General features: G+C 43.9%; 1 protein-coding gene across 4 annotated transcripts in view; it reads left to right on the top strand.

The window, feature by feature from the left end:
• The window catches only part of EGFR (epidermal growth factor receptor), a 173,073-nt gene extending 165,663 nt beyond the window's left edge, over positions 1 to 7,410 (top strand). For all 4 annotated transcript variants that reach the window (XM_055706640.1, XM_055706641.1, XM_014284897.3 and 1 more), the window contains one exon: positions 903 to 7,410. In XM_055706640.1, coding sequence (XP_055562615.1) covers positions 903 to 1,279 — 377 coding nt within the window. In that variant the 3' untranslated portion in view covers positions 1,280 to 7,410. The remainder of the gene's footprint in view (positions 1 to 902) is intronic.
• The last annotated feature ends 7,676 nt before the right edge of the window (positions 7,411 to 15,086 follow it).

The raw sequence follows: 15,086 nt of genomic DNA, 5'->3' as shown, positions 1-15,086 counted from the left end.
TAGAAAGGAAGTGAATCCAAATGCTTCCTACCTTTTTTTCTCGGTAAATGGGAGTGGAAATGTGTGCACATATCCTTTCCCTACACTTTATCTGGCTGTTTCTCTTTTTGGTTCCTTCATAGGCCATGTTCCTCATGTTTGCCACGTGTGCCATCTGGCCGGGAGTTTGCATGCTTTCTACTGGGGAGAATATCCTCTAAAACCCACGTTTCACCCCTTAAACCATTTGAGCAATATAAACAGCTTTCTGGCAGTTTCACTGCTTTCAGATGTTGATACACAGAAGGCAGTTCATAGTTTCACGTGGACGTACAGTGTAGGCGGTTGGTGAGCGAGCCAGCAAGCACCAAGGGAGATGGTGCTGGGTTATGTGGTCATGGTGCTTTGTGCCCTCAAAAAATCCCATCTAACCTTTCCAAAAATACACCACAGCTAAAAAGGGTGAAAGACCCTGCAAGGAGTGGCACTGAAGTGAAACATGGAGTCTCTTGTTACTGTCAGTCCTGTATTTTCTAAGCATTTTCCTCCTCTCTAAATATTTTTCTAGGGAAACATTTTCTGGCAGCTAAGCTCCCAGACTGCAGTTTCAGAACAGTATCTGGGACATAGCCACCCACACATCACTAAAATCAGTAGTAGCTATCTTGCTGTCTCGTGGTTCAAGCCATCTTTCTGCTGCTTTACAAACTGAATTACTGAAGGTCAGCTGGAGGGCAGCATGTTTGGTGCCACAGCATGGCAGTCCCTGCCGTCGGCTCTCTTCTGCGCTGGGAAGCTCATTGAGATGCTGTGTGAAGAGCAAGTGGCAGCTGGGTTGAAACTACGTCTCAAGTGATGCAGGTGGCTGCATTACTTACATCTCTTTGTTTTCATTCCTTATTTTTATTTTCTTTTTATTCTAGAGTACGTAAACCAGTTGGCACCCAAGAAAGCATCTGCCTCGGCAGTCCAGAATCCAATCTACAACAACTTCGCTCTCACAGCAAACTCAAAGGTCCCCACGGACTCCAGCTACCAGAATTCACACAGCACAGCTGTGGACAACCCGGAGTATCTCAACACCAACCAGTCTCCACTGGCCAAGACGGTCTTCGAGAGCTCTCCTTACTGGATCCAGGCAGGCAACCACCAAATAAATCTGGACAATCCTGACTACCAGCAGGACTTCTTACCGAAGGAAACCAAACCCAATGGTCTCTTGAAAGTTCCCGCAGCAGAAAACCCAGAGTACTTAAGGGTAGCAGCACCAAAAAGTGAATACATTGAAGCCTCGGCATGACCATAGAGAATTTCTTCTTGCAGCGAGGCAAGCCAGACTCTGGGTGAACTACCTGGCTGCTGCAAGAATGGACCCTTGCCCAGAATGAACGGCAACCACAATGCATCAATAAGCACACGTTTCCTTTTCAGCAGGGAGGCTGAAACTGTGAAGCCTATCTGATGGTAGTTTGCATCTTTTCTCGCCCATTTCCACATAATAACTGAGGCCCATAGCCTGCACTGGGATGCATGTTGGGATGGAGCGGGATCTGGCTGGACAGAAGAAATACGGATGCATTCCTTTCGTTTTCAAATGGTAGCATGGTAAGAAGCCACTCTGGGATGAACTTGTGAGCTGTACACATTGTACAGTCAAATTCCTTTCTACATTCTGTATTTTTATAAATGTTTCTAACAGAATTTTTGGATCTTTTAAGAGATCAGATGCTTGTACTGCTGGTCTGCTATGTGGTGCTCAAGATCACCAGCAGGAAAAAAAAATAAAAATGTTACTAAATAGTTTTCCAGAACTCCGGGAATTGAAACGGTTACTCCAAACCACCGGATTTTTACGATTTGGCTCTACATACTGCCTCTTGGTGTGAAGAGCAGTGCATCTGGGGGATGGATGGGAGATTCTGCCCAGGGCGGTATGGAGTGGATCACTCCGGGGAAAACTAACACAAGGAATGGCACAATGCATCACCTACTGACCACTACTGCTAAAAACTGACAGGAGGAACACACCTCAGCATCATCTGTACATGGTTCTAAAGTGCTCATTACTCTGTTTTCTGATGGTCAAACACAAGACATCTTTTTTTGCTGATCCCTTATGCAGCTGTCAAGTTGTCAAAATGCCTTTCTTCTTCAGCAAAACTGTTAAAGATGTTGCCATAACTGAAAAATGAAGTGTCAAATAACATTTAACAGACTTTAATTAAATGTCAAGGAAATGCAAATGGTGGCAAATTGGAGCGTTCATGAGACAGACTGGAAGAACTATACTAAATTAAATTTGACTAGGGCAAGAAACACAGGTAGCTCTAGCCAAGCAGTTTTATTTCCCTTCTTGAAGGGGCTCAGAGCAGAAACCGTTTTCCCATATAGATGTGGCAAAGAAAAGGGGTTTATCAGTTGTTGTGCTTTACTGGCTGCCAGTTGCTGTACCACACTGGGGCTGGCTGCCTGTCCCTTTGGGGTTACAGATCCTGGCAATGCAGGAGGGGCAGTAAGAGTGAACTGAGGAAAGGGAGAATAATCTGGAGCGATGGAAAAGATCATCTCCCTCTTCTGAAACACAGGGCTGCCTACTGCTTCTTTAAAATACCCGGCGTTGTCTTCTCCTATCAGTGTGGAACAGGCAGGCGAGGAAGGCTGAGATTTTTAGCCTGATAGTATAAATCAATCACAGCAGCAAAAGCAGCTACTCTTTACCAGGGACCCATGATCCAGAACTTCAGATTATTCCATCATTAATATTTCTTACAAATGTAGAAGGGGTAAAGTGCCTAAAATGTAAATTTAGTCAGTGATTTAGATGCAGCCCAGCAGCAGCTTGGCAGGGCTGTTTTAATCAAACCACCAGATCAGAAGGCAAATGCATGTTTGGTGATTTTGGTGCAAAGGCCTTTAGCTAGCTGAATGTGGACAACTTGCTTGAGGGATGGCATAAGCAGCTGAGTCGCAGAGGTTAGGTAGTCTATAATAAGTAGCAAGAAATAGTCAGATTTCTGCCACCACCATGTTTTGCATACATCAGTATGTGTTTCAGTTTAAGGATTGCATCTGGAGTCCAGCAGCAAGCAGCAAATCCTCAGAACATTGTTTTTACAGATTTATTGAGGCAAGACGGAGAAGAATGGTCATGTGAAATGACCCCTTCTCTAAGTAACACAGTGTAAAATGCATTAGCAGCTTGTGTGTGTGCAGTAACTTACCAGCCACACTGCAGTCTAGGGTAAAGCAGTATATTGGGTCAAAATCCAAAGATTTGGGACATACGTGTCACTGTGGCTGAGTACCAGGCACAGCAGTATGGAGGATGCAATGTTTGACTTTGATTGTTACTAGCTTGTATTTAAAACCCTAACCAAAATCCAGTTCCCACGTCCAGTTAGTGGCAGGTTGCTCCTTGCGTTCCTGAGAGCAGATGTGTTGTGCTGCTCTCACAAGCGTGCAACATGTGAGCACAGGCAGTGCTGCTTTTCTCCACCCACTGCCCCAGGAGGAATGTACATAAACCCCCAAAAAAGATCTTAAATCGCAGATAATTTTCGATCTGCTAAATCTGTTATGTCTGCAAGCCGAACACTAGACAATCACATAGTAAATGTTCTCCTGCCGAATCTTTCAGACACTATTGCACAAAGGAGTTTATTGATGTTTTGTTTAAACCTGTTAACTAAACCAAGCCACTAAGAGATAGCAATATGTATCACCAGCATTATGTAGCATGAAAATTATTTCATAGAGGTTAATATGCTTGCCCTTTTAAAACAATTTAGGAGGGATTCAGTAGCAACTCACTGCAAGAAACAAGGAGACTCATCTAAAAATTAAGCCATGTAAGTCTGAAAGAGCATTGCTTTTTGAATGTATTGTTTTTGATGAGAAGAGTAGGGAAGAGGATATAGGACCACAAACTCCCGATACAAACGTACTGATTCCAGATTGGTGGGATCAGTTATATTGTAAAGTAGTTCCGGTAAGCAGGTATCCTGTAAGCCATAATCTGTAAATTGGCAGCTCAGTAACAATTCAAAAAGCCAGCCAAAAATAAAAACTGGGCAGCAGGTTGTAGTCTGTGGGCGAGTGCCTGCAGGGCCAGATCCAGCACCACTGGGAGCGGATGGGACCGCACTATGCAAGATGATGCTCAGAGAGGAACAGACATCAGCGATGTACCAAATGATTTCCACTGAGATGAAAATAATAATAATCAATAAGCCGCTGAAATGGTCTGGTTTTCCCACTGCAGCTCACTGACCTTTTAACAGCAAGGAGCTCCCTGCAGATCCAGGTACTCACAAAGGCAAACACTGTCGGGCAGCATAATTCAGCCTCCAGAAATAACTTGAAAGTTCTGCTGTTGTCCCTCAGGACATGTGGGTAGAAAATGCTGATTTTTAAAATGCAGCTCAATAGGGAAATATAGCAGGCCACAGCCACTTTTAAAAGCCAACAGTCTTACCAACAGAAAAAAATTAATGTCCCTTTTTACTGTATTTCTCATGAAAGGCAAAATAAAACCACTCACAAGTTAGTGCGTAGCGTCTCTTAACCATAAAGCACCACTTAATATGGAACTGCTTTTGCAATAGTAATTTAAGACTTTTAATAACTGCTAAATATATGAAAATGTAAGTTAAGTCAAGAGTCTTCATCTTCCTTTGATGTGTTCCAGTGATCTGCGTACAGTGTCAGCACACTTGACTTCATTTGGGCCTTGGGTTGTTTTCTTCTTGGCTTAGGAAGTTCCCTTTGTGTTGCAATTGCTCTTGTCGGGGGCTTGCTTTTGTTTCCAGCTGGCGGGCAACTAGGCAGCGAGTTTTCTTAAGAGAGCAGTTAGAACTAGATGGTGGTTTCTGGAACACCTCAGTGTGCTGACCTGTCCTACCAGCGTCGCTGTGGATGGGCACGTGAAGCCCCAGCATTACGGTCCCATGCTTTATTTGAAAGGAAGGGGCTTGTGTAGGGAGAGTAATGCCGGAGAAGGGGTGCAGCCAGGCAATCCATACCAGAGACAGCTGCCAAATTTCCCCAGGGATATCACTGAGGCCATTGACCGTTCCTGCAGGTATGGGTGGGGATAGACACGTCACTCCCATCCCCGCTACCAGCTTGAAGGGAAGCCCTCTTGCAGAGATTGCTTGTGTGAAAATTGATGTACGCAGCACTCATACTATGCGGTGAATCTCTTCCCTGGGAGAGGCAGTTAGGGCTACAACAATGTCACACAGACCCAAACAGCTTAAAGACGTCCCATCACCAGGTGCCTGGGGTGTCCTGGTCTGTCTGGACTGCTCCAGGGTACCAAGGAGACCCTTTGCATTTCCAGACAAGCACCCATTTTTCACATTCAGAGTTCAACATCTTCTGTTAGTACAGCCACCGCCTCTCCAGATGCAGTTACGGTACTCTGGCTTTTGCATCCCCCTGCATTTCTCTGTGAGAAAACAGCTGAATCAGGACAAAGTGTGAAAATGTACCTGTGTCCTCCTCCGTGATGGCAACCATATACTCCTGAAATGTCCAGCTCTGTGTATACACTTGGCAAGAATTACGCTTTGTAATGTTTTATCACCACTGGTTCAAATTTTTATATCGGGATCCCATTTTCTAGCTTTCTTTTTGTAAGTGTTATTTCTTTGTTCGGAGATACAACTTTTAAGGAGCCTTTTTTAAATAATATAATAAAAAAAAAATAGAAAAAAAATGTTTATACAAAAGAAAAATGCGACACCTTCAAGTAGCTTGTCAAATGGGCTGCATTAGGACCAAAGATGTAACGACTTGTTTTCTTGCTTTAAAGGAATTAGGGTATTGGCCACCACTTCCACAGCCTCTCATTCCAGGGAAAAGCTAAACCTCTCCACTCCAGATTGTGGCTGGGCCAGACCTCCATGGAGTCAAGAGGGCTGACAGGAGGGTGAGGCCTGTCTGTAGAAAACCAAACCAAATATCAAGACCAGGTATCGCTTCAGGGCCAGACCTAGAACCTCTACTCAATTTGGATTCACTTTCTACTCAACGCAATAGCTAAACAGGGACACAGTCAAGGAAAAAAAAAAAAGAAATAAATACACGATGTTTTAGGTCAGTATCAGGAAAAAATACAATTATGTGAAGATGAGACATGATGAGATAACTGCTTTTTATGTGAGGAAGTGTGTAGGCAGGCAGTGAGACTTTAAATCGATAACACTGTCGGTTATGTATTACTTTAATTATGCGGGGGAGTTGGAATCACAGCGCTTCCCGGGTAGGCTTTGCTGTCTGCCATGCATCCCGCTGCCGTGTGAGGCCGTGTGTCGTGGCAGCTCACCTGCATTACCGTGGCCGCGTGGGCTGCGGGCTGCAGGTAGTCAGAGGTACTTCATGCCACCCCTCCTTCTTATATGGGGAGAGAAGAGTGTGGCAACAACAGGCTGTACCGCAGCTAGCGGTCAAGTGAAACCGCAGTAGCACCCAAAAAGAAGGGTTTTCTTCAAAGGCAAAATGCCTTCGGCCAAGATTCAGGGCTGGTGCTCCACCAGCCTTGCTCTCACCCTCTTACGCGGTGCAGGTGGTGCTGTCTGGAGGCACAACACTGCGGCCACTGTGGTCTCTCTGTGCTTCTCACCTTGAAGTAATGGATTTCTCTGCTTAGTAAGGTGAAAACCAGAAATCAACCCCCCAATAACAACTGAACCATGGAAGGTGGTGTTCCTATGTAGCTGATACGGTACATCGTTTCCAGTCCCACTGGAATTTATCCAGACCCTTCTCTTTACCTCTCGCAAGCTAGCTGGAGAGTGTGCATTAGCAACCACCATCGATGCTATCCTCATATTTTGTGAAAGGGAATAAGTAAAGTAGTTGTCTACAATGGTAGGAGGCTTGGCTTACATACCTAGGTTGCTTTTTTAAACCTACATTGCTAACATCATTCACCTTGAAACTAATGGGGTGTTTAACTTGATTACACTGAGAGTATAAAGCAAGGCTAATGTTGAGTGATTTTTGAAAAATCCCTCGCAATAATCAGAGATCCTATGGATCCATTGCCCGTTTTAGGCTGCTTTGTATTGATGCAATCAACTGAGTATAAGGTATAATGTCCTGGTTTTAATAAACTGTCAAGCAATATTCCCGTAGATACAGGCGGTACCCTTGCAGCATTGTAAAGTTACTCAACTATGAAAGCACTATTTGTACAATAAGAAACTCTTGACTTTTATATGGTTTAATGGTTTATACTGTTGATCAAAGATTGTTTGTATATTGAGCGATAAAAATGAGGTGTATATTATTCTTTTTAATTGTTTTTAATTTTGGAGAACTTTTATTGTAATATACTGTTGTATTTGGGAGGAAGAAAAATCAGTGGCTAGCTTGTAGGGTTTGTAGCCAGAGAAGAACTCACATTAAGAGCTTTTTATTGATGTACTTAGATATTAATTTTTTTTTCCTGGTAAAAGTTGTCACATTGGGGATTTATCCAGGGCTTAGTGAAGCTAATAACAGGACCTTTTCCTCTCTCCAAGACCCTTTGGCTCTCTCCATGCACAGTGCTGGAGTTTCATAATGTGAGCAAAAATACAGCTAACGCTTGTGACCATTGGAAGTGCAATATGAAAGCCCAGGTGCTGCTTTATCAGGGCGCTAATAAAAGCTGCTCTTTCCAATTGCATGGCAGGTTCTCACTTCACTTTTACCGTAATAGCAGAAGCAGAGTCAAAGCAATCCCTCATCAGCGTGACAGGCGGCGTGTGAAGCCGTACTGCTGGTCGGTTCCGAATTGCGTAGCTATGGGGTGTGCACCAGCAAGGCAGGACTCCCATGGAAGGAAAGGCAAAGTCTCAACCAGAGTCACACTGGTGACTTAAATTGTTGTACTACACTAGGCAGAAAGATAAATTCTGTTAGCAAAGCCAGTCAAATGAAGCCCTGTGTCCCCTGAGTATTGTTGTTTAATTATCCAACTGGTGGAACGTGTAGCAGACAGATTAAAGGAATTACAGGGTCCTCAGCATAACAGAGCAAAATACACTGGGTTGGCAAGACAGTAAAGAAGACAGGAGCTGGAACTGTCAGGATACATTCAGCCTGGATAAGTCCCCAGCATCACAATTAGTAAATAAAATCATTTTTGTCTTTATAGATGAACTTTGTACACAGAAAAAAAAAAAGCCACTACAGCACCTTTTTCATTTTCATCTTTCCATCCAGTCCCTTCCAATACATAGGCTGCATGTTCTACCAGCTCAACCTATTTTATGCAGAAATGACGTAGTCTTAATCTTCATATTACTGGTTCTCAGAAATGTCTAATGCGTATTAATGCATGATATTTTTATTTTAATAAAACTAATTAAATAAATCTTTGCTCTTTTGGCACGTGATTTCCCCACCCTCCTTTAGTGATCAGCTGGCTTGGGAAGATTCTATATTAGCATTGATATTATGAAGAAAAATAAGTAGTATTAATATCAAGAAGGAAACTGAAATACGTTGTACATTCCTCCTCTGTGAAGATCAGAAAATGACTTACAGATTCAAAAGTCTTTATCAGGCAGGAAAGTGCTGGTCTCTGTATTTCACAGATAGGATAACAGAGGCAGAGCAATGCCCCCATGCTTACTCCAGAGAGACGCTGGTACAGGGACACCGATGGGGCTAAATCCCAGTGTCAAGGCACCAAAAGAGAGGAACTTAAAATGAAGAATGGTGTCGGTATAGAAAAGTGCAGGTATTTGGGAAGGACAAGCATTCAGAAATTCCACCAAGCTCACTGCGGCCAACTTCAAATAAATACAAAAAGCTACAAAGGCTGCAGAAGAGAGTACAGTCAAAGAAACACAGCTGCAGTTTAACCCCCTGTCTACCTGCACAGGATATGTTAGTTTAAGATAAGATAAAGAAAATTGCTATTTAAAGATAGGAGAGGAATACAAGTGTCTCCCACATGCTCTGTCATTATCAGCAGCAGCACTAAGTGAGCATCATCCTTCAGCGCTCCTGAGCTCGACCCAGGAAAGCAACAAAGAGCCAGCCTCCAGGAAACTGATCTGAACATGCAATAATTACATCAGATCACGTACAAAATTTACAGGGCTGCCAATAAAAGAACAAGAGTGTTCTGAGGAGGCCCCCAGCATAGTGGGGCCACCTGCCACGGTACCTAGGACAGGCCTACATGCCTACTACAACAGTGAACAGCTTCATCATTGCTCTTCAGGGCAGTTGTGCTTCAGCAGTAGCTGGTTAGAGATAACCTTGCTCATTCCCCCCCTAAGGCTGCTGGCTGGGGCAACACTGCAGCAGTATTTGGCAAGGGGTATTTGTATCAAGAGAGAGGGACCTTGCATTTACCAAAGGCAGGTGTTGGGAATTGCAGAGATGACTCAGAGTCCTTAAAGCTGCATTTTTGCTGGTAGGGACAGACTTAGCTCCTATGTCAGCACCCACCTGGGTCACACCCATGGCAGACCCCCAGGAATGGTGCTGCTGCAGGGTAGGCATCCAGGGACATGCCCTGCTCAGAGGGGTGGGCTCGCTCCCCACATCCCAGCACACAGGATGAGTCAGCCTGCTTGGAGCCCACCTGTAAGTATCTATGGGAGAGTAAGTCCCCAGTCTCTGGCTTATTGTTGCTGTTTATTTGAGGGAGAAGCTGGAATTACAGATCAGGTGGTGCTTGAAATTGTTGGGAATTGAAATTTCTCTAGTAAGCACCATCTGTGTGAACTTCAACACCAGAGCTCATGTTGTAGAAAGCTTTTACTTTAAGGCCTGTTTTCTTTCTAAAAAGAGCAGGAGGAATGTTATTTAATACATGTGTTAACTCCAGAGACTGCTGCCTTCAGGGAGTTACAGCCCTGTGAAACCGAGCTAGCTCAGAAATAGCGCGCTAACTGTCATCTTTATCCAGTATCATATGGGCTGTTTACACTTTTTTCCCCCCCTTTCATTTTTTTGGGGTCACAGATTTACAGATTGCATTAGACCTCACTGGACACTGTTGCTTTCAGATAGGAACAATGATGATACAAGAGATGGTTATTCTTGTCTCACAGACAGCTTTTATTTAGCAGTATTTGTACTGGCATGCATTTAACAAACCAAAGTACAGCTAATAAGCGTCACAGCTGGTTGTACAGGTTTCCATCCAGCTCTTGGAGTCTCTTAACTCATCAAAAGGAGAGGACCTGCATGTGAGTTCAGTGCTCGTGCAGAAGAAACACAGCAAAGCGTGACCTGTGCCGCTGACTGGAGCCCAGGCCCTGCTAGGGCACACCAGGCTGGGCTGGGCATTAATGTACGTGGGATGCAGCTCCGGCACAGCATGGTGGCAAGGTCCTCCAGGCACAGGGCTCTCCCTTGGGCCAGACCTGTGCGGGACAATCGTAGAAAGCATGCCAGCTATCTGAGATTTCCAAAAGGAAACCAAGCTGGTGCTTTCTGGTGCCTGTCCCCAGGCTTGGCACACAGGGCCCAGCCAAGGAGGCTGCTACAACCACCCTGCCTCTGAGAGCAGCAGAAGGAAAGCTAATGGTGCCCTCTCTTGGAAGAAAAAGAAACTTTGTCCACAGTATACGTAGCTTTTAAAATGGGTCTCCCAGCACACAGAGCAGAAAAAATGAGCTTGCATAGGCGATTTATTTTCCAGTCCATTTGGAGTACAGGTTCATGGTACATTTAATCCAACCTAAGTACAGGCTGCTGCTGGAAAGGGTCTCTGCACTGATCCAATGGAAAATTAATCCTTCTCTTTGGCAGTTTAGTGTCAGCAGACTTGCAATGCAATTGCATGCACGATAGAGCTGACATCTGATGTGGCAACATACATTTGAAGGACAAAACTGGACCCCTTGGTGACAGGTGAACAAGTGACAGCATCGTAACAAGTGTGACAACTGCCTGCCCCAAGAGGCTCTTGTGCCATGTTACTGTAAAGCACTCCATCTCCCTAATGCTCAGTTACTGGGTTTCTTCATGTCTTGCAAGAAAAGCAATATTGCGCAGAAGATGCCGTGAAGACTTTTACTGCAAATAGGCTGTGTCAGCACAAAGAGACTTAGGTTCATTTGTGGTGATCATTAAGCTGCTGGTAGGGAGAAGTCTTTATCCAGCCTTTCTGTTTCATATGTGGAGGTCACAGCATAAATTTATCCCACTGCAGAAATAAAAAAGGCTACTTTCAGTGAACGGCAGTTTTAGCAGAGCCATGGTCTTACCAAGTGCAAATTATGCCTTCATATACTTTTTAAAATTAGTATATTGGTCCCTGGGGCTTCCCAATGCACATTTATTTCTAGTACTTGTTTTATTGGTTCAAAACTCAGAGGAAATCTGCCAAAAAAACCTGGAGGCTCTATGTTTTGCTGTGAATAATGATGCTGGAATAAACTTGTACATAGGCGAGGCTCTGAATTGTTCTCAGGTTTTGGGTGCTAAACCAACAAACCTAACTTCCATCAGACAGTTTAGTCAGTGGGCAAAAGTAATGAAATGCCTGTGCGCCAAAAACCTGAGATCTTTGGGAGCTTAGCTTTCTTTTGTATTTGCAGAGGGCAACAGTGTGGCCTCTGAGGCACATACTGGTAAGTAATACACAACATATACAGGAGCACAGGCAGCTGCCCTCCTCCTGAAAGTCAGGCTGCTTTCTCCCCAGTTTCATACTAAAGCAAAACCATGACGATACCCCTGCCCAGGTCCTTCCCCCACAGGGGGTAGACAGCAGCAGGGTGCACCTTCATCACTGATGGTCAGGCTGCCTCTGATGGGCGCTTGAAACCAACACAAAAAGGCAGGCACCAGACAATTCCTGGGACAAATAGTGATCTATATGTAATTAAACAAAATGTGATTAGGGAATAGTTATTAGAGGTAACACTAATCTCAAATTCATCTTTGTAAGCATCCTTGTCAGAGCGCTAATTGCAGTGGTTTTCTAATGTTTCCTTTTAATAGAAGCTGGTTCAGACCAATAGGTCACTTCTCCCAGGGGGGCAACGCTCACCGGGAAGCTTAAAATCATTATTTAGCCAGAGCTGAGCCTGTTGAAATGCCAGTAACTGAGCCAGCTCAGAGGAGTTCCACCAGGCTGGTTTGCAGGGGGAAGGAGACGGGAGGGTGGAGGTGGCATATTCAGACTATACAAAGAAATCCTGGAGAAACCTCCATGGTGCCCCCAGCCGCTTCATGGCATGGGATACAAATCTAGCCTCACAAGAACTCTGGGAGGTGGGAAAGCATGTTATAGACAAGTCACAAAAAAAAGTAATTATTTTGATTTTTAAAAAGAACATGATAAAGAAACACAACCTGAGCTGGTGTGGGATTGACTAAGAGGAGGGAACAAACAGGTATTGATATGATTGCACAAGGGCTGTCAGGATGGAAGAATTCCATGTTTTTTCAAGACAGAAAGAAAACCTGGAGGAGGAATGAGCTAAGAAAAAGACACGTCAGATGCTGGTTGACTGGCCTGGGAAAACCGGCATTTCCTTTAAAATAAATCTGCATCCAAATCTGGTCACTGCTGAGTGACCAAACATACATGTGCACACACAGAGCATTGTATTTCCCAAGTTACTTAACTGAACCCCTTTACGTATGTTATTTTTTTTGTGACAAAGGTTTGAGCTCTCTGGAGATGTTTTAGACAGGATTAGGTAGATTTGCTCTTTGGATGGTCTTCTGGACTTGTTTTCTTTTGTGGAGGAGGATGTAGCAAGTGGCCTCTTGGGCAGTGCCATGGCAAGAGACATGCCTGTAGGTCTTGCCTGGAGGTGGGGAGGAGAAGCACGGGCTGTAGGAAAAGGCATTTTGGAGGAAGTACCTATAAAACTCAATTTTTGAGCCTGTGTTTAAGATTTCAGCTGAGGTGATGGCAGCTCCTTTAACTTCTGCAATATAACTTCAAGAAAAAGATGGAGAATTATTCATGCGGTCAGTGCAATTTCACAAGCATTAGCTCTGTAGCTGATCTAGTTCAGGCTTCAGACTGATTTGTGTACTGCATGTTTCTTAGGAAGGTTTCTTAGGTACTCAACTCAGTTAGGTCCCTTTGAAATGGACCTCACGGATTTTGCATGGAAAAGACCCCTGCATCAAGCACGCCTTCTGCCAAGAGATGCTGTATATGGCCTTCTGGTCTAACCTTTCCATGCAAAGAGGTTTGCTCAGCAGGTAGAAGAGGACACAGGCATGTATATATCCTTCCTGCAGGATACAATTTCCTATTTTGCAAGCCTAACAGCTGCTTACACAGAGAAGGTATTACCTCAAAGAGTTTTTAATGGCGTCACAGATGACATTTTTGTCTTCAATGCTGGGTTGCTGAGTATTGAAGTTATTGTTCAGAATGTTTGCTCAGAAAACTTTATTGTGTGAAAGACTGCTGTTCTATCAATATCTATTTCAAACTAATGTAATGACCACAAGTTAAATTTATACTTTCTCACACAAGAGAAACACCAGGAAATTATCCAGAGGCTATCAGGGAATGAATAAATAGCTTCATTATAAACTGAATTACCTCAGGATGCCTTCTTTCTCACAGGCTTTTCTTGAGCACCTACTTTTGGCCACTGGGAAAGATATTTTGCTATATAGACCTTTCGTCTGATGACACCAAGCCAGGATTTTAATAATGCTGACGAAAACTAGAGGGCAAGCCTGGCTCCAGCCACCCTTGAAACACTTCTGGCAGGTCACTCCCATTCACCAAGCAGAAGAGTTACTCCCTGTTGCTGGGGCACTCTGTGTTGCAGGCATAAATATATAGAGGCTGCTACCCAAAGGTGGGGAGAAATTAGTGCTCAATAAACTTGTAGTGATAATTTGCAATATAATTTCAAGAACAAGATGGAGAGTTATTTATGCGGTATACATGCCTTCCCTCCAACATCTTATTACTTTACAATAAATATTTTAACACAGGTTGGGCTAAAGAGGCTTCTTAGCTGCGAATTTGCTCTTTGCTGGGGAAATGCCTTGTTTTTTCATTTTGCAGGGAGCTTGTACCTTTAGAAAGTTCTTACTCTGCTTATTGCTCTGTCTCAGCACCAACTCTTTCAGTAACACTGCTGGGTTGCTCTAACGGCAGATTTCTGTCATAGTGCTCTGGATGCTTTTTATAGGGAAGGTGCATTTCGCCATATGGAGAGGCAGAGCAGCCAAGCAAAGCAGCAAGCCATCAAGTAACTGGCAGTGGCCAAGACGATGTTCAATGGTTACTATTTGCACCTTCTCAAGGTATCTTCGTGTCTCAGCTATAAAACGTGGTCAAATGTATAAATACCTCAAAACTTATTTTTACCAATAATCTAATCTATTTCATAAACCTACTTCTATTAGGTATAAAATTTTCCCATACTACAGTGGTCTACCTTAATGAAAGCTTAATAAATTTAGGCACATCAGATTGCTGGCAGAATAGCATTACCTAGTTTTACTGAATAGGAAAATGTACTGATTTGTGTGATGGAGGCTGCTGTTTGCCTTGTTCCATGCTTCAGTTCCTGTGAAAGCATATGTGGTAGATAAAGAATGACCTAATGAGTTTAATGAAGAGAAAGGGAAGTTTTTTACGGAAACAGCAGAAAGCTCTGAGAATTAGACTCAAAGCCTGTTGTTGCTGCTGAGCTCTTGTGTTTAAATGAGTAAGATGCACTAGCACGGACTGTTTAGCACTTGGCTCTAATTATTTTCTATGAAATTTCAAGGACAGGCAGTTTTGTCAGCCTTACCGCTGGTAAAGCTGCTGCCACATCTTTTTCAACCTTGCAAGGCTAGGAAGTATTATGTTAAGCAGAACGTCAGTGTGGGTTGCCTTTGTAGATGAGAAGAGTTAGTCTCAGAGATCTTGTTCAATGAGCTTCCCTCCCTGGGTTGCAAGGCTGCGTTTCTGTTGCTTGTTGAAGTCAAGGAGAAACCCTGATGGACCTTGATGTTACAGACAGGGAGGTTCTTCCACTTGGCCTACAGTGGTGGCTGCTGGTGGCATGCCACATGGCACTTCATCCCAGCCTCCTCCTGCACCAGCAGGCACTCTTGGTGGTGCTGGTCCATGGCATAACCAAAGGCAGCAGCAGGCAGGTACACAGACAGAT

Source organism: Falco cherrug, chromosome 4 (genome assembly GCF_023634085.1).
Source record: "Falco cherrug isolate bFalChe1 chromosome 4, bFalChe1.pri, whole genome shotgun sequence".
In the NCBI taxonomy this organism is placed as follows: domain Eukaryota; kingdom Metazoa; phylum Chordata; class Aves; order Falconiformes; family Falconidae; genus Falco; species Falco cherrug.
This window is presented reverse-complemented; position numbering and strand designations above follow the sequence as displayed.